The 26021-nt window shown below is 47.2% G+C and overlaps 1 protein-coding gene across 2 annotated transcripts; it reads left to right on the top strand.

Moving 5' to 3' along the window:
• The first annotated feature begins 1806 nt into the window (after positions 1-1806).
• On the top strand, positions 1807-5988 carry LOC140848229 (protein Cripto-like). 2 transcript variants are annotated; one of them, XM_073230441.1, is made up of 7 exons: positions 1807-2006; positions 2139-2162; positions 2971-3023; positions 3098-3220; positions 3649-3763; positions 3852-3961; positions 5169-5988. In XM_073230441.1, exons 2-7 carry the CDS (start codon positions 2143-2145, stop codon positions 5282-5284), a joined length of 537 nt encoding a protein of 178 aa, XP_073086542.1. In that variant the 5' UTR covers positions 1807-2006; positions 2139-2142; the 3' UTR covers positions 5285-5988. The 2 variants fall into 2 exon arrangements, with proteins under 2 accessions (XP_073086542.1, XP_073086541.1); XM_073230440.1 differs by having other exon boundaries at positions 1807-2162.
• Positions 5989-26021: the final 20033 nt, after the last annotated feature.

The raw sequence follows: 26021 nt of genomic DNA, 5'->3' as shown, positions 1-26021 counted from the left end.
GACAGAAGAAAGACCCAAACTGTTCCTACGAGTTCTATCATAAAAGTAGGCTTTACCTTAAATTCAGATATTTGTGCTACAGAAATGACTGTTCTTTCAATTATCTCTTGAATTGGGGTTTAATTCTCCATGTCCTCGACCTCTGAAATAAGTTTGAATTGGCTTTTTAAAGCTAAAATCTATCCCATTTCTAAATGTGTTTTCTTCCTTGAGTGTTGGACAGACACTAGAAGTCTGTTTCCTTAGAAGATTTTTTTTTTTTTTTGGTTCAACTATTTTTGGTTGGTTGGATGGTTTTAAAGTCAAGTGCTTTTTTCTATGATTTTAAACACACAATTCTGTCTCTCCTGCCCCCACATCCGGCTTCCAAAGCATCTGGCTAAGTTCCCCAGTCCTTCCTGAATCTCAGCAGGCCACTTGGGGCATTTCACAAGCTGAAAGGTCACAGGAGGGGCTGAAGCACAACAGGAATTAAGCAGCCAGCTGCGGTAGAGCTTGAGAGGCTCTAGGTAAATGCGCCAATTCTCTAATGTGGCCTTACCTGCAATAAAAATATTTTTAAATTTAATTCTGCCAAGATGCAGGTGTAGAAGCAAATAACTGCTCTTCCCAGCACCTGTGGACCCCTCGCATTCACGCACATAGGCACTGGGTCTGACACGGCCTCGGATGCTGCCAACTCGCCCTGCCGCGGACTAGATTCAGTGCTCACAGACGCGTGAAAACAAGGGCAGAAACAAACCACACATGCTTGCCTGGCGATACTAGGCCCGCGCCAGGCTTTCGCTTTAGAAATTCGAACTCAATGATACTTAGAAATGACTCAGGACTTCCGACGTACCTGGAGCACCGAGTCGTTCGGTGGAGGATTCCGGCTTAGGGATGCACCTCTCCGACTGCAGGGCAGCCACCAGATACGCGCCTTCAGAGGGGCATGGGACACATCTGCATCTGGGCGCTCATTCCGCTGGGGGTCGGGAGGCACTGTGAACGCTGGGAGACCGATAAAATCCAAGTGGGACCCAGTGGCGAGGCGGGAACAGCCTCCCAGGCCGAACTGCCGTGCTTCTAGCCTCCTTCTGGGCGCAGGCCTGACTCTCCTCCGACTGAGGAACCCGGGCGGCCGATCCTCAGCAGCCGTGGGCGGGGAGGCGCAGCCGCCTGCTCAGCCCCGCACATCCCAGCCGCCCTCCCCGGCCCGGCACCCGACGCCGGCTCCCGCGTCCTTCCAGCCGCGGCTGGCAATTCGGGTCCGCCTGGAATTTACACTCACTCAACACCAACCAGGCCGAGAACACCTCAGGGGCCCCTCCTGAACGTGGATCTCGATTGCGAGCTTCCTAACCTTTCTCCCCACGCACCTGCCTCCCCACCGACGGCGACTCACTCACACCCTTTCTGGCCCTCTGACAGTGCCCAGGGCAAAACAGGCGGCTCCCAACACCTTTCTTGGAGAAACAAAGATGAAAGCAAATTTCAATAAGTAAAATTTGGCAGTAAATTATCAAACGGCTTGAGAGACCCACATGTGCTGTTTCGGGTTTCCTCAATAAAGCAATTACTTTCCACCGATCCTCCCACCTGGAATCATCCACTGCGCAGAGTAATTGACGTCGTTTTTGTTTTTTTTTTTCCTTTCCAAAAGAGTAAGTCTGGTATTTTTACCCCCGCAACTACTGATAGAGACATTACGGCTAGTTTACCAATTTTACAAGACTCCGCCTCCTCCATTCGGCCTTTGTTTCAGCCACTCTACGCCCCCCCCCCCCCCAACCCCCGCTCACCTCCACCCCCAGCAAGTTTAGGCATTGTGATGCGCGTGGGTCTCCGCCTCCCGCCCACCTGAGGGCCCTTCCCCCCAGGCCAGGACGTGTTGTTGAGGAAGGAGAATCCCCCGGAAAGCCGAGTCCCTGGCTAAGAAGGTCAAGGTGTTCGTTAGGACGGAGTCTGCGTCCTGGCTCCTGGTTCTCCCAAAACCTGCTGGGGAATGCATACTTCTCATCGGGGTTATTTTTCTTTTTAAAATTATATTTTTCTTCAGGAAATGTGTTTTCCTTTGGGTGTTTTGGCATTGACTGTGAATTGATGCCATGCTAACATTTTCCCCCTGAATTGTTGGGCGCTATTATGGACTGCAGGAAGATGGAGCGCTTCTCTTCCAGGTAGGAACCAATCTTGAATGTGAACTTCTGATTACTAAGAGGTTGCCAGCTTAGGAGAGAGTGTTCTACATCTCACTGTTGCCTGATTTCATCTTGCTCACACCTTAAAAGGCTGCCAGCAGTGCTGCTCTTTTTCCTGAGCCTGGAACTTCACACCTAGTTACACCCATCTTTGCCATTGGCTTTTAACGTTTCCATCCAGTTAACGGGCTCTGCCTCTGAAATGACAGGTGTTTTCCTATTCTTGTGTAAGAAAAGATCAGTATTAAGCCGAATTATGTGGTTTAAATATAAGAAGTTTAAAGGTATAAACAGATCGATACCTTACCTGTAAAACCAGTAAGAATAATGGGAATTTTTTTTAACCTGAAAATTTCTTAAATTACTTATTTAAATGAAATTGTTGGTAAAATGTGATTCATCATCTACATAGAATGTCTTGCAATCACTTTTAAATTCTTTGGAAGCAGCTGGAGAAAAATGTATGCTAGCTGAAATAGAAAAATACAAGATTTATACCTACTTAAAATTAATGTGTATATGAGGCCAAAGCCTACGAAGTAACAGTAGATATTGAAAAGAGTTGGATATTAGGTAGCCTTTTTCCTCATTGCTTTTCTTTTTGTTGTTACATACATGAATTAGCCATTTACAAAGGAAGTAGAAAAAAAGGAAGGTGGAGGTCTCCAATCTCCCCCTAGTGCTCTGTGGTGGTCTTGTCCTTGTGAGGAAAAGACCCAGGTGCTCATTCAAAGGGTTTTATTTGCTTTGTCTTGCTAACTAACCACTGTCTGATTTCCTTTTCTAGTGTGATTTTGATCGTGGCCATTTCCAAGGCTTTTGAATTTCAAGTGGCCGCTGGTGAGAGACTTTTTATTCTTTTGATCTGTAGCAATTTCATTGGCCTGAAATACCGAGTTGATTTTGCCCTCCAGGGCTGGGCCACCGTGAACTTGCACGGCCTCCCGTCAGAGGTGGCGGCAGCCTTCCGACCCTGGAGGAAACCGCGGCTCACCATCGACCTTCCCAGTTGGTGCCGTCCACGGGAGTCCAGGACAGTAAGCCCTACCTGCCTTAGAGCTGACGCATGCGTCACTCCCCAGTTCCTCCTGTGTGTCCCAAGTATGTTAGTGACTCTTTCACCTGAAAGAGTGGCCACCTAATTCTGGCAGCTGAGCTGGGTCGGGCTGGGTTGCGTTGTGGAGGGGAGATGCATCCGGTACTCACCTCCCTGGAGCCCAGTGTCCCTCGCCTGATGACACTTCATGCCAGGGCTTTAGGAACCATCACTGGCCTGCGTGTGAAAAAGATTACTCTGCTCAGAGGCCCAAGTAGCAACAGGAGCACTGAACAACAGAGTCTTACTCTGTGAAGGTTATGTTTCTAGACATTTACACACACTCTGGGAAGATGAGGTCTGTAGCGCTGTATTGACCTTTGCTTACAGGAGCTCAGCTTCTCAGTCCCCCCGCCTCTTACATTTCAGGCAGGCAGCTAAACAAGACCTGCTGTCTGAATGGGGGGACTTGCATGCTGGGCTCCTTTTGTGCCTGCCCCCCCACCTTCTATGGGCGGAACTGTGAGCATGACCTGCGCAAAGAGTAAGCCATTCAGGGGGTGGAGGGAGGAGAGGGCAAGAGATGTGGGGACTTAGAGCACATGTGCATCACCTGATCTGCTCACTGCCAGGAACTGCGGGTCTGTGCCCCACGACACCTGGCTGCCCAGGAAGTGTTCCATGTGTAAGTGCTGGCGCGGCTGGCTTCGCTGCCTTCCTCAGACATTTCTGCCGGGCTGTGGTAAGCGGACACTCCCCTCCTGCCCTTGCAAGCTAATGGTTGGCACTTAGTTAAAAGGGTCTCTCCTCTTACCTCATGACTTGCTAGATCCCAGCAGCCCAAGTTCTGCTTATGAAAGCACCAAGGACCCCACATGGGATGGTCACCGTGGCACCCTTGATGTTTACTCCCTCAGAAGGGTCAGCGGCCATGCCGCTTTCAGATGGAGAGTTATTTCAGGTCTGTTAGGCATTTTGTAGTATGTGAACGTCTATCTAGGAAAAGAAACGAGAAGGCTTAGCCTCTTAAACACAGAGAGATGCTCCCTGGAGTTCCCTTCCTTGGACAGGGAGTCTCAGGCAGGCTCCGGGGCAGCTCGGTTAGCACCCACCCCACAGCAGATCAGCGGTACCCACCTCCAACTGGTGGCCTTACATTTCGCCAGAGGCCCGACCCCACTCCCGTCCCTTAGGAGCTGCTTTATAGGTTTGAAAAGGCCCTGAGCAGACCCCTCCTCCCCTGCCCCTCCTTCCCCAGACAGATCATCACCCGGTGACTGAGCTCAGAACCCTTTTACCTTACTGATGTCTGTTGATTTGAGGAAAGCAGTGACAAGAAGGGGCAGAGAACAGGAGAAGAGACTTCTCCTTCCACCCCGAGCTGAGCCAGATTTATAGGTCCACCCAAGTGCAGAGGCTTCTCATTAGTTCTTCCCCTGTGGATGTTAGAAATTGAAAATGTTCAAGTCCACAAAATACATGAAAGCAAGTGCTCCACTTGAGTACAAGATGGAACTGCCACCCAACCCACACCAGGATTGCATCTTTCCCATTTGCATCCTGGGTAGCAGGCCCAGCATAGGCATTTGGTGTAGAAGGGTGGGGACCATGTTTTCTTGCTGAAAGCCTAAAATGTGCTGTGTCCTTATCATCAGAGCCGAACCACATTCTGCTGCACCCCTGCAATCGAAGGTGTCACTGGCTGGGGTAGATGATCAGGTGTGAGCACATATCTAGGGAAGACCAAGTTAGCAGTATGCCCATGGCAACTTTGGAAGTGTATTTTTAGGGGAGTCTGAATTCTATGTAATTGAGGCTAGTGTTGGTCCCCTAAGTACAAATGTTGGTCCCCAGACTAATTGTGGCTGGTGCAGATGTGCCACATGTGTGGCAGCAGAATCAGCTGCCAGAGGGATTTCTTTTAATGACTGAGTGTCCCTGCCTTCCAGGTGGCCATGTGATGGACGAGCACCTCGCAGCTTCCAGGACGCCAGAATTACCACTGTCCGCATGCACCCCTCTGATGCTAGCTGGCTTCTGCCTCGCTGTACAAAGTTTCCATTAATGGATGTTTGCAGGCACCATTGTCAGGCAAACATCCCGACCTGTGAAGGCTGTCGCTCAGATGTCCTAATCATTTGTTAGTTGCCTTGAAACAGTGAATAGATTTCCATAGTAGTGAATAGGTCCCTAACATTTCCTTGAAGTACCAGCTGCTTTCTCTGTCCTGCCATATCCAAAAACAACTACTAAAAAGTAGTTCACCATATCTACATTGTGCCCAAGTGTTACATTTCTTGATACGTGCAGCTCTCCAAGGGCTTATTGATATTTTCCTTGAAACCACTGAATACTGTCTTAAGATTATTAAAGATTACTCCTATGTGGGCTGATGATAAAGCTTTGAGTAGAGCTGAGAAAAACCAATTAAGACAGTATCTTGAAAAGAAAAGGAAGGGACACGTCTGTAGGGGGAGCGAGGGGACAGGGCAGACGCTAGTGGTGTGGGCTGCAGGAGTGATGAAGTAGGTGTGCACCAGGGAGACAGGCAGAAAAGGGGGAGGAAGCAAATGGGAGAGATGGGAAAAATAAAGTGGATTACTTGACTGACAATGAAATGGCCACAGAGAAACAAGTTAAGCTAAGGTGAAGAGCAAATTTATATTCCTGTGACTGTCAGAGGAGGATACCCCCTTTCTCCAAGGCATAAAGAGAATGACATCTCTGGAAAGAAATTGTGTATTTCTTCAATAAATATGTGTAATTGTTTTCTCCCTACTGTGCAATTATTTTAACTGTTGTAAAAGAGAAAACACATTCACAATATATCTAGTTGTAAACAGGTTATAAAACTATATATCATAAGGCCCAGTTTTAAAATGTGTTGTGTATATGAGTAAGCCCAGTAAGAATAGGAAATACATTGTACAAAATGTGAACTGTGTTCATTTCTAGATGGTGGCACGTCTGGAGCAATGTGGTGGTGGGTGTTTTCCTCTGTGTGTTTGTGTTTCCATGGTGAGGGTGGCACCATCTGTGTTCCTGTGGAGCGCAATGACGACATCAGGCATTAAGCTGAGCAAACTAGAAGAGTCCTGAGCTTTGGGCCCCGTGCCCAGTGCCGTGCATGTGGTTTTGGGGTGTGAGCTCTGCTCTGAGGGACAAGAGTTGCTTCTATTATTTAGGTACTGCTTGATCCACAATTCATGGTTTTCCAAATGCGAAGGCCCTCCAGATCCCACTGGCAGTGTGCGGTGGATCCAGTAACTCTTGTTGCTACCTGGGTTTTCTTAATGTTTTTAGAATAGCTCTCCTGGGTGTGAGGGGGTATTGTATTGTGGTTTTTGAAAGGAAAGGAGCGACACATAGCAGCAATTCACCGGAGAGTTCCGCTTTATTAGGGAAAGGTGCTGGGTTATATAGGAAGGGGCATGAATTGATTGAGGTGTCACTTCTACGGGGCTGGTGGCTGTTGGCTAGGTGCTGGGATTGGGAGGGGGGCGAGAGGTGATTGGGCTTCAGGTGGCGCCGGCGGGAACTGAGGACCCCCGAAGAGAAGCCGGAAGTTTGCCATCTTACTGGTGGGGACCCTTCATTCCCCCCTTTCTCCTCTATGGGGTTGTGGACGTTGCTTTCTCTCTGGCTGCTTCCTGCTGAACAGGGGCGGAGAAGGGAGTGAGGGCTTGAGGATTGGGAGGAAAGGGTTGATAGGACTCCCCACAGTAAGGATGAGTAGATGTGGACTTCTTCAGGTTTGGAAATCAATGAAGGTTCCCTGTAACCATAGGTTGGCCAAGAGGATATGGGTGTCAGGAGCCAGGCGTCTGCGGCCATTGTTTCCAGGAACAGTTTCCAGTGGAGAGAGGGGTCCATCTCAGCGTGTGGTGAGGAGGTCACGTGAGGGTGAGGGATCTTCTGTGGCCAGAAGCTGGTAGTTCCTGAGTAAAAGCTGGTTGAAAGCTTGATTAGAGATTTTTCTGACTTGGGATTTGATGAACTTTATTATACAGGGTAAGAAGAGACAGGCAAGAAGAATGATTATTATGGGGCCGGCAATGGGCCAGAGCTAGGTGAGGAGGGGGTTTGTTAGTATTGAAGAGAATGGGTTGGAATTGGAAGCAGAGTGGAGACTGGAGGCAAGGTCAGTGAGTTTGGTGATGTCAGTTTCTACAGTGCCAGATTCGTTGATGTAATAGCAGCACTCTTCCCAGAGGAAGACGCAGGTGCCGCCCTTCTCGGCTGTAAGCAGATCTAGGGCCCGCCGGTTTTGAAGGGTGACTTTAGCTAGCGAAGTGACCTGTCTTTGGAGAGAGGCTAGGGAATAGGCAGTGGATGTCAGGGCTCCCTCAAGTTTGGCGTTGAGATCTCTAACTGCCTATAGAGAGTGACCCAAGGCTTCTCCCGAAAACCCTGCCCCAATGGCTGAGGTGATCAAAGAGCTACTGACCATGATGGGAAGGAAAGCAGCTCTTTTTGTGCGCGAGGGCAAGGGAGGTTGGAGCTCAAGAAATTCTGCCATGCTGTAAAGTGTTAACTGTGGGATTAGGGTGATGAGAATGCAGGGTGTATCGGAGTTGAGAGGCAGTGAGTTGAAAAGACTGCCATTACACCAAAAGAAGTGTCCCGGTTGCATAAAAGTCTTAGAGCCGGAGGTAGGGGTGTAGATAGAGAGGCAGTGAAGTGCACTGGAGGGGGGTGGAGTTGGGCGGTGTTAAGGGTGTGGTTGAGAAAGATGGTGGTATCCTGAATGAGCTGTAATGAAGAGTAGGAGAAATGGGAAGAGGGGCGGGGATAAGAAGATGAAGAGGCGCCATCAAGAGTTTGGATAATGACTTTTTCGTAATGTCTGCTATCTGATGCAACTTGAGAGATCTGGGAATGAGAGGGAACATACTTTTGAGAGATATGAAGGGTACTGTGGGGGGTCGAGGACCCCCCCCCCCATAGTAAACTGAGGCTGTGACTCTGGCAGCTCATCAAGAGTCCCAGGGATCTGGGATTGATAAGGAGAATGAGCCATTGGGATACTTCATGAAACGGTTGGAGGAGTAATACTGTGGGTACTGGAAGTTACCCATGTAGTGAATGGCACAAGACCAGTAGGGACATCTCCTGTAGGTGTCTGGCCATCGCCTGCAATAGGCTTGTTTTTGGTCATAGAGGAAGCAGAGGTAGGGAGAATAAAGGTAGCTGCTAGTGAACACTTCAGTGGAGGGAGGAAAGTGGAGGTATAAAGGCTCAGAGCAGCTTTTCAGAGGGCAGTCTGGTGTGGCAATGAGGGCAGTAACTTTTGTTTGATGTTGTGTGTAAGTCTGTCTGACTTTGAATCGCCATACAAAGGAGGCTGGGTGGCAGGGAAGACAATAGGAATGAGGAAAAAAAGTGAGAGAGCAGTAAAGGAGGAAAAAGTCATGATTCGGGTATGGATGGCAAAGGGGTGAATGGGATTTTGGAGGAAAGAGGACAGTAAGGTCAGGAGTCTGGAGGGAGGGAGTCTATAAACTTTTGTAGGTTAAGAGATCTTTTAGGTGATGTGGGGACAGAATGGTAAGGGGCGCCCTGAATGTCAGTTTATGAGCTGCCTTCTGCAAGACCTGTCTAGCGGCTAATGCTCGTAGGCAGGGGGCCCATCTCCGAACTGTGGGGTCTAATTGCTTGGAGAGATAAGCTACTGGGGCAAAGGATGGGCCATAATATTGGCCTAGGACTCTTAGAGCTTGACTGGACCTCTCATGAATGTATAATGAGAAGGGCTTCAACAAATCAGGAAGATGGAGAGCTGGGGCTTCTACAAGGGCTTGACAGAGTTTAATGAAGGAGTGTCGGGGTGAGGAGGATAATGGTTTTTTAGGGGGGGGGCTCTTACTGAGGTCGTATAGGGCTCTTGCCAACAGGGAGCAGGGAGAAGTTAGGGATCTACGTTTTAAAATATCTAGCCAGGCTTAGAAAGGGCCTAGAAAGGAAAGGATTTCTGTCTTAGTTTTGGGAATGGGCAGGTCAGAGAGGAGTCATTTTCTGTCTATGGTAATGGACTTTCTTTGTTGAGATAGAAGGAATCTGAGGTAAGTGACAGGAGGGGAAGAGATTTGAGCTTTGACGGGGGATACTCGGTAACTTCTGGAAGCTAGAAGGTTAAGTAGGGAGGCAGTGTGAAGTTGAGACTGTTCCCACGAGAGACTGCAGAGTAGAAGATTGTCTATGTATTATAAGGTGGACTTGGAGTGATCATGATGAAACTGTTTGAGGTCCTGAGCTAGGACCTGTCTAAAAATATGGGGACTATCTCGGAAGCTTTGTGGCAAAACTGTCTAAGTGAGTTGTTTAGAATGTCTTGTGTATGGGTCCGTCCAGGTGAAGATGAAAAAATCATGGGAGCAGGGGTCTAGAGGGATAGAAAAATGGGTCTTTGAGATCTAGGACTGAGAAGTGGGATGCTGAGGCAGGGATCTGCGATAAAAGGCTGTATGGATTTGGAACTAAGGGATGGATAGGGACAACGGCCATGTTGATGAGGTGAAGGTCTTGGACAAGGCAGAAAGATCCGTTGGTTTTTTTAACAGCTAATATGGGGTTATTAAATGGGGAGTGAGTGGGTCTGAGGTAATTTATGTTTAAGAGATCTTGAATGATGGGTTGGAGGCCTATGAGGGCTGAAGTGGTTAGGGGGTATTGGGCCTGACAGATATACTGAGAGGGGTCACATAATTTGATAGAGGCAGGGGGACATAGGGCCACGGAGGGGCTTGTAATGTCCCAAACTTTGGGATTTACAGGGTGTATGAGGGCAGAACCAGAGCTTTCATTGGGTAGAGGGGGGTCGTCAGCTATGAGGGCCATCAGAAAGGGAGTACTGGGGGCTGTGGGAGTGGATATAGTTATGGAAACGTGGAGGAGGGAAAGGTTGTCTCGTCCTAGTAAAGGGATGGGACACTGGGGCACAACTAGGAAGGAGTGGGAGAAAGGTATGGGACTGTCTAGGATTGTGCATAAAAGGGGTGGGTTTAATGGGAAAATCTGTTTACCTCCTACCCCGACTATAGGAGTAATGGCTGGCGTGGTAGGGCCCCGGTATTCTCGCAAGACTGAGAAGGTGGCTCCTGTATCTAGGAGGAAGGAGATGGGGCGACCGTCTACTGTTAAAGTAACCCTGGGCTCTTGTTTGGTGATGGAAATGGTCGGGCGAGAAGCCCCCGGGCCCCGTCAATCTTCTTCTGCCAGCCCCACTACGGCGGGCTTATTAGGATGGGGGTTGTTCGTCCAGCCTCCCCTTCGGGTGGTTGGGCAATCAGACCCCCAGTGGCCCTTTTTGTGGCATCTGGGGCATGGGGTGGTAGGAGATCTGGGGGAGGGGCACGCCCTTGACCAATGTCCCTCTTTTCCACACTTGAAACAAGCTCCTGGGGGGGGCTTGTTTGTAGAGGGGCGCCCAGGTTGTGGTTTTATCAGCTGGGCCAACATTTGGAAATTGGCCTGATCAGCCTTTTGTTTACGGCGTTCTTTCTCCTCCTTCCGGTTATGGAAGACTTTAAAGGCTACTGTTAGGATCTCAGTCTGTGGGGTAGCGGGGCCCTGTTCTAACTTTTTGAGTTTAGCTTTAATGTCGGGGTAGCTTTGAGCTAGGAAGTATGTCATAAGGACATGTTTTCCTTCAGGTGTTTCTGGGTCCAGGCTGGTATACTGTAATAGGGCTTGAGTGAGTCTGTCTAAGAACTCGGAGGGGGTTTCATCTCTCTTTTGAATTATGTCTTGGAGCTTTTGAAAATTGACTACTTTACGAGCTGCCTTTTTCAGACCTGCTATTAAGCAGGAGGCAAAAATATTTCGAGAGCAGAGACTCATGGCGGTGTTATAATCTCAGTGTGGGTCTTGTTCAGGGACAGCAGCGGGGCCAGGGGGATAGGTGGGGTCAGTCTTGTGGGTTTCGGTAGCGTGCGTTTGGGCGAAGTCCCAAACTTGTCTACGCTCTTCAGGGAGGAGAGTATTGGCCAGGAGCATGAAAATGTCATGATGTGTGAGGCTGTAAGACTGGAGGGTCTATTGAAACTCCCTGATGTATGTCATGGGATCAGTGGAAAAGGAACTTAGGCGTTTCTCTAGTTGGGCTAAATCTCTTAAGGAGAAAGGGACGTGAACGCGCACAATGCCTTCGGATCCTGCTACCTCCCAGAGGGGGGGTGATAATTTTGGGAGGCTCTCGGGACTGAGTCTGAGGGGGACTGAAGAGTTCTGGCTCAGTCTGTTGGGGAGTGACGCCGTCTAGCCGTGCCTAGTCAAGCAGGTCCTGAAGTGCAGAAGGGGGGCAAAGAAAATAAAGAAAGATAGAATCGGACCCACATGTCGCCAGCTAGCAGCTCAGCTGCTTACTTCTGCCGCTCTAGTTGGGCTTGAACTCATGACTCTGAATTAAGAGTCCCATGCTCTACTAACTGAGCTGCAGCAGGGCTCTAGTTAATTGCTTATGGAATGCGTAAACAGAATGTTCTTTGTTTTCCATTCCTGCCACATCCGCAAGTGGGGGAAGGGCATATTTAGAAGCAAGGCGGTGTTTCTACACATCTTCAAGGTCTCCCTATTTTCAGAGTGAGGAGTCTTGGCAAGATATGTTTTTGTGGACAGATAACGTCTAAGGACTGCACCGGTTGTTCTCTAGCTTGTGCTTTCCCATGCTGCATTCAGACATGGGGGAAGGTGCTTTCCCATTCTCCCTACAAACATGTGAGAAGACAAAGGCGGTCCCTAGCAGGGGAGAAACAGGTGATGAGGGCAAAGATGGAGGAGGCCCCTGGAACCTAGTTAAAGGGGGGCTGAAAGGCTCAGGCTTAATCTGCAGGGAATGAAGGTGGAGGAGGTGAGATGGGGGAGGAGATGGTTGGGGAGGAAGGGAGAAGGGCTGTTGTAGGAGAAGAAGGGGAAGGGAGTGAATGGGAGGCTTCTGTGGGGGTGGCAGCTTGCAGGCTAGGAGAACTTGGGAGGGGGCGGGGAGAGGAGGAGGCGGAAAGCTTCGATATAGGGAATCTCCTTCCATTTTTTCAGGCGCTGCAGTAGTTAAAAAGATCGCAAGTGAGGGGGCGGAGCCAGGATAGCAGCGTGAGTAGAGCAGTGGAAATCTCCTCCCAAAAACACATAGAGCTATGAAAATATAACAAAGAAAAATCTTCCTAAAATAGAGACCACAGGACACAGGACAACATCCAGACCACATCCACACCTGCAAGAACCCAGCGCCTTGCGAAGGGGGTAAGATGCAAGCCCTGGCCGGCGGGACCCGAGTGCCCCTCCCCCCGGCTCCCGGTGGGTGGAAAGAAACCGGAGCGGTTTTTTTTTGGCGAGTGCTTTTTGGAAGCCTTAAAGGGACGGGCCCCCCTTGCTAGGGAGGCAGGGTGGCGGGACCAGTGAGCAGGTGCCTGGGACCGGCACCTGAGGACAAAGAATATCCCGCATTTCTCCCTGTGGGACCAGGGGCCGGGTGCCTGAGACCGGCGCCTGAGGACGGAGGAAATTGCGCATTTTTCCCCTTTTTTTTCCTCTTTTTGGCGAGCGCTTTTTGTAAGTCTTAAAGGGACAGGGACCCCGGTGCTAGGGAGGCAGGGTGGCAGGACTGGTGAGCAGGTGCCTGGGACCAGCGCCTGAGGACAAAGAATATCACACGTTTTTCCCTGTGGGACCAGCGGGCGGGTGCCTGAGACTGGCGCCTGAGGACGGAGGAAATCGCGTGTTTTTCCCCTTTTTTTCCCTCTTTTTGGTGAGTGCTTCTTGGAAGCCTTAAAGGGACAGGGACCCCGGTGCTAGGGAGGCAGGGCGGCAGGACTGGTGAGCGGGTGCCTGGGACCAGCGCCTGAGGACAAAGAATATCGAGCGTTCCTTCCCTGCGGGACCGGTGGGTGGGTGCTTTTTGGAAGCCTTGAAAGGACAGGGACCCTGGTGCTAGGGAGACAGGGCAGCAGGACCAGTGAGCGGCTGCCTAGGACCGGCACCTGAGGACAAAAAAAAAAAAAAAAATTGCTAGTTTTTTTCTTTTTTTTTCTTTCTGTTCCCTCTCTCATTGTTGCTGTTGTTGTTTTGGTTTGGAGAGTGCTTTTTGGAAGTCTTAAAGGGACAGGACAGGTCACTTAGACCAGAGGCAGGGAATCTGGGGATCTCTGGGCACTCTAATCCCCTGGGCAGCAGGGAGCACAGAGGCCCCTTACGGAGATAAATAGCCCCCCGGCCGCTCCCCCTCCAACGGGGCTCCACCATTTTGGAGGAACAGCCCCAGCCAGGCCAAGCCCACAGCAACAGCGGAGATGAACCCCAAAGCAACTGGGCAGGAAGCAGAAGCCCTGTCTGTGCACAGCTGCCCAGCACAAGCCACTAGAGGTCGCTATTCTCCCAGGAAAAGGCCACAAACCAACAAGAAGGGAAGCTCTTCCAGCGGTCACTTGTACCAGCTCTGCACACTATCTCTATCACCATGAAAAGACAAAACTATAGGCAGACAAAGATCACAGAGACAACACCTGAGAGGGAGACAGACCTAATGAGTCCTCCTGAAATTCAAAATAAAAATCATGAACATGCTGACAGAGATGCAGAGATATATACAAGAGCAATGGGATGAGATGCAGAGAAAAATGCAAGAGCAATGGGATGAGATGCAGAGAAAAATGCAAGAGCAGTGGGATGAAGTCCGGAAGGAGATCACGGATGTCAGGAAGGAGATCACAGAAGTGAAACAATCCCTGGAAGGATTTATAAGCAGAATGGATAAGATGCAAGACGCCATTGAAGGAATAGAAGACAGAGAACAGGAACGTATAGAAGCTGACATAGAGAGAGATAAAAGGATCTCCAGGAATGAAACAACACTAAGAGAACTATGTGACCAATACAAAAGGAATAATATTCATATTACAGGGGTACCAGAAGAAGAAGAAAGAGGAAAAGGGATAGAAAGTCTCTTTGAAGAAATAATTGCTGAAAACTTCCCCAAACTGGGGGAGGAAATAATCGAACAGACCATGGAATTACACAGAACTCCCAACAGAAAGGATCCAAGGAGGACAACACCAAGACACATAGTAATTAAAATGGCAAGGATCAAGGACAAGGAAAGAGTTTTAAAGGCAGCTAGAGAGAAAAAGGTCACCTATAAAGGAAAACCCATCAGGCTAACATCAGACTTCTCGACAGAAACCCTACAGGCCAGAAAAGAATGGCATGATATACTTAATGCAATGAAACAGAAGGGCCTTGAACCAAGGATACTGTATCCAGCACGACTATCATTTAAATATGATGGTGGGATTAAACAATTCCCAGACAAGCAAAAGCTGAGGGAATTTGCTTCCCACACACCACCTCTACAGGGCATCCTACAGGGACTGCTCTAGATGGGAGCACCCCTAAAAAGAGCACACAACAAAACACACAACATATGAAGAATGGAGGAGGAGGAATAAGAAGGGAGAGAAGAAAAGAATCTCCAGACAGTGTATATAACAGCTCAATAAGCGAGCTAAGTTAGGCAGTAAGATACTAAAGAAGCTAACCTTGAGCCTTTGGTAACCACGAATCTAAAGCCTGCAATGGCAATAAGTACATATCTCTCAATAGTCACCCTAAATGTAAATGGACTTAATGCACCAATCAAAAGACATAGAGTAATAGAATGGATAAAAAAGCAGGACCCATCTGTATGCTGCTTACAAGAAACTCACCTTAAACCCAAAGATAAGCATAGACTAAAAGTCAAGGCATGGAAAAACATATTTCAGGCAAACAACAGTGAGAAGAAAGCAGGGGTTGCAGTACTAATATCAGACAAAATAGACTTTAAAACAAAGAAAGTAACAAGAGATAAAGAAGGATACTACATAATGATAAAGGGCTCAGTCCAACAAGAGGATATAACCATTCTAAATATATATGCACTCAATACAGGAGCACCAGCATATGTGAAGCAAATACTAACAGAACTAAAGAGGGAAATAGTCTGCAATGCATTCAATGTAGGAGACTTCAACACACCACTCACCCCAAAGGATAGATCCACAGGGCAGAAAATAAGTAAAGACACACAGGCACTGAACAACACACTAGAACAGATGGACCTTATAGACATCTATAGAACTCTACATCCAAAAGCAACAGGATATACATTCTTCTCAAGTGCACATGGAACATTCTCCAGAATAGACCACATACTAGCTCACAAAAAGAGCCTCGGTAAATTCCAAAATATTGAAATTCTACCAACCAATTTTTCAGACCACAAAGGTATGAAAGTAGAAATAAATTCTACAAACTAAACAAAAACGCTCACAAACACATGGAGGCTTAACAACATGCTACTAAATAATCAATGGATCAATGAACAAATCAAAATAGAGATCAAGGAATATATAGAAACAAATGACAACAACAACACTAAGCCCCAACTTCTGTGGGATGCAGCGAAAGCAGTCTTAAGAGGAAAATATATAGCAATCCAGGCACACTTGAAGAAGGAAGAACTATCCCAAATGAATAGTCTAACATCACAATTATTAAAACTGGAAAAAGAAGAACAAATGAGGCCTAAAGTCAGCAGAAGGAGGGACATAATAAAGATCAGAGAAGAAATAAACAAAATTGAGAAGAATAAAACAATAGCAAAAATCAACGAAACCAAGAGCTGGTTCTTTGAGAGAATAAAGAAAATAGATAAGCCTCTAGCCCAACTTATTAAGAGAAAAAGAGAGTCAACACAAATCAACAGAATCAGAAATGAGAATGGAAAAATCACGACAGACTCCACAGAAATACAAAGAATTATTAAAGATTACTATGAAAACCTATATGCCAACAAGCTGGAAAACCTAGAAGAAATGGACAACTTCCTAGAAAAATACAACCTCCCAAGACTGACCAAGGAAGAAACACAAAAGTTAAACAAACCAATTACAAGCAAAGAAATTGAAACAGTAATAAAAAAACTACCCAAGAACAAAACCCTGGGGCCAGACGGATTTACCTCGGAATTTTATCAGACACACAGAGAAGACATAATACCCATTCTCCTTAAAGTGTTCCAAAAAATAGAAGAAGAGGGAATACTCCCAAACTCATTCTATGAGGCCAACATCACCCTAATACCAAAAGCAGGCAAAGACCCCACCAAAAAAGAAAATTACAGACCAATATCCCTGATGAATGTAGATGCAAAAATACTCAATAAAATATTAGCAAACAGAATTCAACAGTATATCAAAAGGATCATACACCATGACCAAGTGGGGTTCATCCCAGGGATGCAAGGATGGTACAACATTCGAAAATCCATCAACATCATCCACCACATCAACAAAAAGAAAGACAAAAAACACATGATCATCTCCATAGATGCTGAAAAAGCATTTGACAAAATTCAACATCCATTCATGATAAAAACTCTCAGCAAAATGGGAATAGAGGGCAAGTACCTCAACATAATAAAGGCCATATATGATAAACCCACAGCCAGCATTATACTGAACAGCGAGAAGCTGAAAGCATTTCCTCTGAGATCGGGAACCAGACAGGGATGCCCACTCTCCCCACTGTTATTTAACATAGTACTGGAGGTCCTAGCCACGGCAATCAGACAAAACAAAGAAATACAAGGAATCCAGATTGGTAAAGAAGAAGTTAAACTGTCACTATTTGCAGATGATATGATACTGTATATAAAAAACCCTAAAGACTCCACTCCAAAACTACTAGAACTGATACGGAATACAGCAACATTGCAGGATACAAAATTAACACACAGAAATCTGTAGCTTTCCTATACACTAACAACGAATCAATAGAAAGAAAAATCAGGAAAACAATTCCATTCACCATTGCATCAAAAAGAATAAAATACCTAGGAATAAACCTAACCAAAGAAGTGAAAGACTTATACTCTGAAAACTACAAGTCACTCTTAAGAGAAATTAAAGGGGACACTAATAAATGGAAACTCATCCCATGCTCATGGCTAGGAAGAATTAATATCGTTAAAATGGCCATCCTGCCCAAAGCAATATACAGATTTGATGCAATCCCTCTCAAATTACCAGCAACATTCTTCAATGAATTGGAACAAATAATTCAAAAATTCATATGGAAACACCAAAGACCCCGAATAGCCAAAGCAATCCTGAAAAAGAAGAATAAAGTAGGGGGGATCTCACTCCCCAACTTCAAGCTCTACTACAAAGCCATAGTAATCAAGACAATTTGGTACTGGCACAAGAACAGAGCCACAGACCAGTGGAACAGATTGGAGACCCCAGAAATTAACCCAAACATATATAGTCAATTAATATTTGATAAAGGAGCCATGGACATACAATGGCAAAATGACAGTCTCTTCAACAGATGGTGCTGGCAAAACTGGACAGCTACATGTAGGAGAATGAAACTGGACCATTGTCTAACCCCATATACAAAGGTAAACTCAAAATGGATCAAAGACCTGAATGTAAGTCATGAAACCATTAAACTCTTGGAAAAAAAAATAGCAAAAACCTCTTAGACATAAACATGAGTGATCTCTTCTTGAACATATCTCCCCGGGCAAGGAAAACAACAGCAAAAATGAGCAAGTGGGACTACATTAAGCTGAAAAGCTTCTGTACAGCGAAAGACACCATCAATAGAACAAAAAGGAACCCTACAGTATGGGAGAATATATTTGAAAATGACAGATCCGATAAAGGCTTGACGTCCAGAATATATAAAGAGCTCACACGCCTCAACAAACAAAAAACAAATAACCCAATTAAAAAATGGGCAGAGGAACTGAACAGACAGTTCTCCAGAAAAGAAATACAGATGGCCAAGAGACACATGAAAAGATGCTCCACATCGCTAATTATCAGAGAAATGCAAATTAAAACTACAATGAGGTATCACCTCACACCAGTAAGGATAGCTGCCATCCAAAAGAAAACAACAACAAATGTTGGCGAGGCTGTGGAGAAAGGGGAACCCTCCTACACTGCTGGTGGAAATGTAAATTAGTTCAACCATTGTGGAAAGCAGTATGGAGGTTCATCAAAATGCTCAAAACAGACCTACCATTTGACCCAGGAATTCCACTCCTAGGAATTTACCCTAAGAACGCAGCAATCAAGTTTGAGAAAGACAGATGCACCCCTATGTTTATCGCAGCACTATTTACAATAGCCAAGAATTGTAAGCAACCTAAATGTCCATCGGTAGATGAATGGATAAAGAAGATGTGGTACATATACACAATGGAATACTACTCAGCCATAAGAAGTGGAAAAATCCAACCATTTGCAGCAACTTGGATGGAGCTGGAAAGTATTATGCTCAGTGAAATAAGCCAAGCGGAGAAAGAGAAATACCAAATGATTTCACTCATCTGAGGAGTATAGGAACAAAGGAAAAACTGAAGGAACAAAACAGCAGTGGAATTACAAAACCCAAAAATGGACTAACAGGTACCAAAGGGAAAGGAACTGGGGAGGATGGGTGGGCAGGGAGGGATAAGGGGGGGGAAGAAGAAGGGGGGTATTAAGATTAGCATGCATGGGGGGGAGGGAGAAAGGGGAGGGTGGGCTGCACAACACAGAGAGGACAAGTAGTGACTCTACAACATTTTGCTAAGCTGATGGACAGTAACCGTAATGTGGTTTTTAGGGGGGACCTGATATAGGGGAGAGCATAGTAAACATAGTATTCTTCATGTAAATGTAGATTAAAAATTAAAAAAGAAAGAAAGAAAGAAAGAAAATTGGGATTACTCCTTAACAGTATAAAACTATTGGTAAATCAAAGATCAATGCATGCTTTAAATATCCTTAATGTTGATCACTTAAAGGGTGTCAGATGATCAGCTATGGAGGTACTCTTTTCTGATAATATTCCTTTCTCTTAATTAAAAAAAAAAAAAAAAAGCAGTTACTCTGTCCTGACCTCCAATGAGTTCTGCACAGTGGTATAGAGGGCATGTCAAAGTGTTGGCAAAGGGTCTGTTTGTTTCTATGCAGAAGATCAAGGCCTAGCTTGGATACCCAGAAAATGAACTAAGATACGATATGAGGAGGAGCTTCCGGCATCAGCACTCTCTGGAGGACTGGTGCCGGGGGATGATCATCAAAAAGCATCCACAGGGATCCAGACGATGCTGCAGTTGTGGCTGCATCCAGCCCACTGTCTCCTGGACTTACCATAGGAATGAGGAGGGAGTTGTCTAGGCTGGCATGTGCATACAGTGAGACAACGAATTTGACCGGATCTGTACTGTTGGAACTCAACCAGGAGTTGGGAGGGGTGCAAGTTGTAGCACTCCAAAATCTCATGACTATAGACTATCTACAGTTAAAAGAACATATGGGATGTGAACAGATCCCAGAAATGGGCTGCTTTAATTTGTCTGATGGTTCAAGTACAGTTGGACAATATCCATCATATCATAGATAAATTTTCACAAATGCCTAGGGTGCCTAAATGGTTTTCTTGGCTTCACTGGAGATGGATGGTAATTATAGATTTGCTTTGTTTATGTCACCGTATTCCTATTATGTTAATATGTGTGTGCAAATTAGTAGTTTAAAACCTATACATACTTAAGGTACTATACAAAAAGATATGTCAAAGAAATAATCAATCCTCCCATGTTTCCTTCATATACTACATCTATAGCTTTTCTTCTTCCTTCCTAATTACAACCCTTAAATAGAATTCGTGCCTCATATCAAATTTACCGAATATCATAATTCCTCCAGGTGGTAAAGATACCTCGAGACAAGTGCTGGGCATAGAAGCCACAGGGCATAAATCTGCAAAGAAGTAAAAAGCTAACCTTTGCAAACAATATGGCTTCTCTCTCATTTACCAACTTTACATTTCCCTGTATGGCCCTGGAAGATGACTGGTTAGCCAGAGACGGGTAAGATTCCTCAAGGGAGGAACAACCTAAGACAGGCACAGTCGCAGGGGGGCCATCAGGTGAGAATTTGGGGATCAACAGAGGTGAGGCTCAGAACCTCACCCCCGCTGCTTTGAGAGAAATCTTCTGCATCCATGGATGTCTTGCTGCCCTTGTCTAGCCTGGATTAATACTTAGGCCATAGGCATACACCTGATCATCTGATCATCTACATTTGCCTTCTTACAGCACTAAACTATGTTTTCTACCTTTATCTTGCATCTACCTACCACTTCAGCATTTTATTAAAAATAAAAATAATAATAATAATAGGAGAAATGTGGGATCAACATATAAATCAAGTACAAAAATCAAACGAATATTCGTATTTGACCTGATTGTTTATAGGTCATAATGCATGATCAAAACCGAAAGTTTCTGTGATGAATGCCCTTGTACAGTTCACCATGTAAGAATTTATTCACTATGTAAGAATTCGTTCACCATGTAAGAACTTGTTCGTTATGCTTCAGAAGATTGGAGACTGACGAGAATTAGGCTTGAGATGGATTAGTGATTGTACATTGAGCGTTGACCCCCCTATACTGAATTTTATTGTTGTTAACAATCATTTGATCAATAAATATGAGAGATGCCCTCTCAAAAAAAAAAATAAATAAATAATAATAATAATAATAATAAAGGGAGAAATGTGGGATCAACATATAAATCAAGTACAAAAATCAAACGAATATTCATATTTGACCTGATTGTTTATAGGCCATAATGCGTGATCAAAACCGAAAGTTTCTGTGATGAATGCCCTTGTACTGTTCACCATGTAAGAATTTATTCACTATGTAAGAATTTGTTCACCATGTAAGAAATTGTTCGTTATGCTTCAGAAGATTGGAGACTGACGAGAATTAGACTTGAGATGGATTAATGATTGTACATTGAGCATTGACCCCCTATACTGAATTTTATTGTTGTTAACAACCATTTGATCAATAAATATGAGAGATGCCCTCAAAAAAAAAAAAAAAAAAAGATCGCAAGTGATGTTAGGATCAAGAGTTCCCCCTGCGGGCCATTGGTTGTTATTGTCTAGGGGGTATGTCGGCCAATCTTGGGAGCAATATTTATGGAGAAGTTTTGGTTTTATATCAGGCGTCAGGGAGGGGGTAGCCAGATGCTTAAGCAGGCATTCAAGAGGTGAACTTTCAGGGAGGGATGAGGAGGCTCCCATGGCTAAAGGACAGAGAAGGAGACAAACAGGGGAAGACGAACGGAGATCCTCAGACCGGAGGCAGACAGCAAGGAGACAAAGGGCGTCCCCGATGATCCTTGGTGGTCTGCGGAAACTCGTATACGAGTCGGAATTTCTTGGGAAGTGTGGGTTGTCACCCAGACTTCCCTAAGAAGGCAGAGTGCCGGAGTCACGAGGTACCTAGCGCTAGGCGTTTTCGGCGGATGGAGCAGAAGAAGGAACGGGGGGAAAAGGGAGCGTTCTCATCCACAAAGGAGTCACCTCATTTATGGCTGTTGGAGGGGGGTGCCTGAGAGTCGGCCGCAGCCGTGAAGGCCTGAGGCGGGGATTTATGGCTGTTGGAGGAGGGGCCTGAGGGTCCACCGCAGCCATGAAGGCCTAAGGCGGGGAGCGTTCCCTCCTCATCCCCGAGCGTCAGGGCCTTGCCGGACGATCACGGTCAATGGCACTGTGATAGCTCAGAGAAGAGTGGCCCACTCCGGGGGGAAAACTTACCTAAAGGCCAGAGAGGAGTGGTGAGTGTGATGAGCCAGCGCCGGAAAAAGAGGACGAGGGCAAGCTGCTGCTGGTGTCGGGGGGAAGACTGGGCCCAGTTGGGGTGTCCCGTCTCCCGGGTTTCGGCACCAATGAAAGGAAAGGAGCGACACATATTCACCGGAGAGTTCCGCTTTATTAGGGAAAGGTGCTGGGTTATATAGGAAGGGGCATGAATTGATTGAGGTGTCACTTCTACGGGTCTGGTGGCTGTTGGCTAGGTGCTGGGATTGGGAGGGGGGCGAGAGGTGATTGGGCTTCAGGTGGCGCCGGCGGGAACTGAGGACCCCGAAGAGAAGCCGGAAGTTTGCCATCTTACTGGTGGGGACCCTTTAGTTTTCATTTGCATTTCATGATGGTTAGTGATGAGCATCTTTTCATGTTCCAATTGACTATCAACTCATTTTCTAAAATGCTTATTACTTTTCCCCACTAATAGAATCTGTGAAGTACTGGATACTTTACACAAGTCTTGAAATTTTAAAATAATAAGAACAATAACATTCAACTGTATGGCATCTAAAGTTATGAACAAGAGAGGTACACCTTGGGAAACAGTGTCTCAAGTCTAGCTTCAGAAGATTTACAGGCTTCTCAGAGCAAGTGCCTGTGGCGGAGCCACTGAAGTCCGCACACCCGGCAGAACACTTCCCCCTTATGGGTCGATTTGCCCAGGTCACCGCTCTGCAAACTGAATTCCCCCACAGGTCTCATAGATTCCCTAACACTACATCACACTGATTTGTTTTCATGTCTGTCACCCCCGCTGATCTGCAAGCATCCTGAGCACCCTGCTGCCAACCACTGGGGACCCCAAGCTGCTCCAGAGATGCCTTGGATGGAGGAAGGAAGGACAAAAGAAGGGGGTGGAGGCAAGGCAGAAGGGGGAGGAAGGCTGCCTGCCTGCCTTCCTCCCCCTTCCTCACTAACAGCTGTAGTTACAAGACAATCAGCACTTCCTGAGACCATTTCCTACACCCCCACTCGGAGGGAAGGTGATCAAGGAGGAGCACTCCGAGTGCCCTTTGGCCAGAGGTGTCCTCAGCACCGCCGGGCTCCTTCAGAGGGGGCGCCCCTCCGAGGGCTGGCTGCACTGAGTCCCGGAGCTTGCAGACTTGGCCGGCTTCGCCCACTAGGACAGCCTGACCTGGAAAAAGTAACAGAGACATGCAAGCCGAAAAGGGATTGTCGTTGTTCTCCTGGGTGATAAAGTACATCTAGGCTATAAAGTCCTTTCTTAGCTGCATGTATGATGTAAATGAACCCTGCGTGGATTAGCCTGGTTCCATAGGGACTTCTCCATGGCAGATACCAACACTAGAATCAAACGTGAGGAGCTATCTAATCCCAAATCATTCTCATTTCTTTTTCATTGGAAAAATAAAGAAAGGCAAAGGAGACAGACTAGACATGTCAGTATGTAATCGGTGCCCAGCAGAAAAATTGACCTTGATGATTACAGGAAAAAAAAAGTCAAAAGTGACTTTTTGGATTACCAGACTAGACCATCAAAGCAAAACTCGTGTGCTCTGAAAGAAAAATAGATCTCATTTGTTATTGTGACAAGTAAGCCATTTGTTCTGTAGCACTGGGGAGATACTTGGATGAAAGGTTCTCCCCACCCCCACCAAAGGGTGTCCTGGTTGTACAAAACCATCAGTTACGAATAGAAATGGTGAGAATGCCATCGGACAAATGGTGGCCTCAGACCCTGTGCATAAGACCCTCCCACGAGCTTCAGGCTTGCTCCACTCGAAGCTGCTGTCAGCGGCCACCACCGACCTGGACCTGGCTCCAGCTCAGCCCGGGCACAGCCTGCTGAGGTGCCCCAAGTCCAGGATCCCCTCTGTCTCTGGGCAGGGGAAGGAGGAGGGAAGTCCACAAAGGGAAATTATGACCGAGTGCTTTGCGACCCCATGATCCCCTAAAAGCTGCAAGTGAGAAGCATCAGATGGTAACTGGCAGTGTGCCTTCCTCCCAGACCCTACTGCCTGATCTCTGACTCTCCTCCAACCTGGGAAACACCTGGGAGCTCATCCTTTTCTGAACGGACGTGACTCGAACTGCACTTGGAAGCTGGTTCTGATTCGGCCGCCTCATCTTGCTTCTTAGGAGCGGGAGTAAGAGCTGCCTGGTGCATGCTGGCCTCTAGGGCCACTCTCCACACCTAGCACACAAAGCTGGGAAGATTTGACCCCCACCCACCCGCCCAGGTGGCCATATTCTTAGTCCCCAGCCTCCTTTCAACCTGAAACTGCCGGGAAGGCAGAGCTCATTGATGTGCTTTGAAATGTATGTGGCTCTTCCCCTGGCTTCTGTCAATCATGGGGCCAAGTGTTCTCCCTGGGAAGTGAGTTGCCCTAACTGACTACCTAAAATGGCCAAAAGGAGGCTCAGAGCCACAAATAGATCAACATATATACACGTGCATACACACATACCCATTTGTATGGGCTGGAGATCACATATCAGATCAAGCAATTTCTATTGAAGGGCCAGTTTCCCCTTTGGACCTGGAGGAAGCAAAGCGAGCCCTTTCCTGGCACACAAGAAGAAAGCCCCCTTCCTAGGTGGGGCCTCCACCAGGACAGAGGAGGGCCTTCACAGAGGCAGGAGAACAGGAACCTGCAGACATGCCTTCTCAGGCTGCAGAGAGCTGGCTGGTCCAAATCTTGGTCTTTTTCCCAGCACAGCGGGTTTGGACTCCAAGAACCTCGTATCTAATCTCAGTACTGCCTGTTATCAGCAACACGCCTGACAGCCCGTGCCTCTGTTTGCTGCCGGCAGAACGTGGGCAGCGCGGGCTGTTCATCACTGTCCCCCAGCTGATGCGAGGCAATCACTGGTGCTCAGTAAACGTTTTGGAAGAAGTGGGTGGAATGTCCCACCGCTGCGCTTCCCAGTAGTCCTCTGCTCTGCTCCCGCAAGCCTCTGCCAGCCGTTTTCCCATCTGGACTGCCTACCTTTCCACAGTGTGTTGAACACTCCTCACCAGATCACTGGGCATTGCTGAGCCCGTGCCTGGTTCTAAAGCAATGGCTTTAGAAATAGGCAGGTTAGGTTCTCTTTTTGGTGGGATTATTAAAAGAATTGTATTCTTTTCATTTATTCTTCTGCAGTTGTTTTGTCAAAACATCTCTGAGTTCAACACACACACAGTGGCGGTCAGAAGCTTCAGCCTACACCTCAGGGCAGCTCCTCAGTTCCCAGGGCCCTTCAGCTCCATCCTGAGTGGGGCGTCTGGGGTAGCCAGCAGGGCCAGCCCAGTGCAGGCTGTGGCCAATCCGTGGGCTTTTCCGTGCCCAGCCTCCACCTCACAACTACTGGTACTAAAGACCAAGAGAGCCTTCCCCTGAATATCTCAGGGGTATCCCGCTCCAGGCTGCTTTTGCCTGGAGACTACACTTGTACCTGCCGAAGCTGGCAGCCCAGCAGGTGGAGGAGTCTGTTCTTCCTCAAGGCGAGGCTGAAGACCCGTCTGGCCCCAGGGACAGTGTCATGGGCGCCACCTTGGAGCTGGGGCAGGATGAGCAGCCGGCTCGCTGGGACTCTGCCCGCTGGCTCCAGCTGGCTCTGCCAACCTGCCAGGACAGCAGCCTCGCATCCAGCTGTCTGAAAGCCCAGCTGTTCCTCCTCTGAACTCAGTGCCCTAACTGTGGGTTCCCCCACTTTGACATGTGGGGGGTTCCCCTCAATGAGGGTTCCTCCTCACAGTTTCGGGGCTCCACTGAGATGTCACCTTCTCAGAGACCCCTGAGTGCCCTAAGGTCGCCCCCCACCCAGGCGCCTTCCTCACCAGGTTTCGTCTTTGCCACGATACAAAACAGCACACTTGTGTCCCCTCTGTGTTCCTCCACCGAGAATGAAGCTGCAGGCGAGCCGAGGTCTCCCGCGCCTCGTTCATTGCTGTGTCTAGAAAAATGCCCGGCACGGAGTGGATGATCAGCACATCAGCGTTAAAAAGAGTAAGTGAAGTTACTCTGCCTTATATTTCTATTTACAGGTTCCGTTTGTAGGGCTCTTCCTCCATCAGGCGTTCCCCTGTTTATTTGGCTGCATTTTACACCGTGCTGGAGCTGCTGACATCCCCAGGGCCCTCAGCCAGCTGAAAGCGGA

The sequence above is a fragment of the Manis javanica genome, chromosome 3 (genome assembly GCF_040802235.1).
Source record: "Manis javanica isolate MJ-LG chromosome 3, MJ_LKY, whole genome shotgun sequence".
Classification (NCBI taxonomy): domain Eukaryota; kingdom Metazoa; phylum Chordata; class Mammalia; order Pholidota; family Manidae; genus Manis; species Manis javanica.
This window is presented reverse-complemented; position numbering and strand designations above follow the sequence as displayed.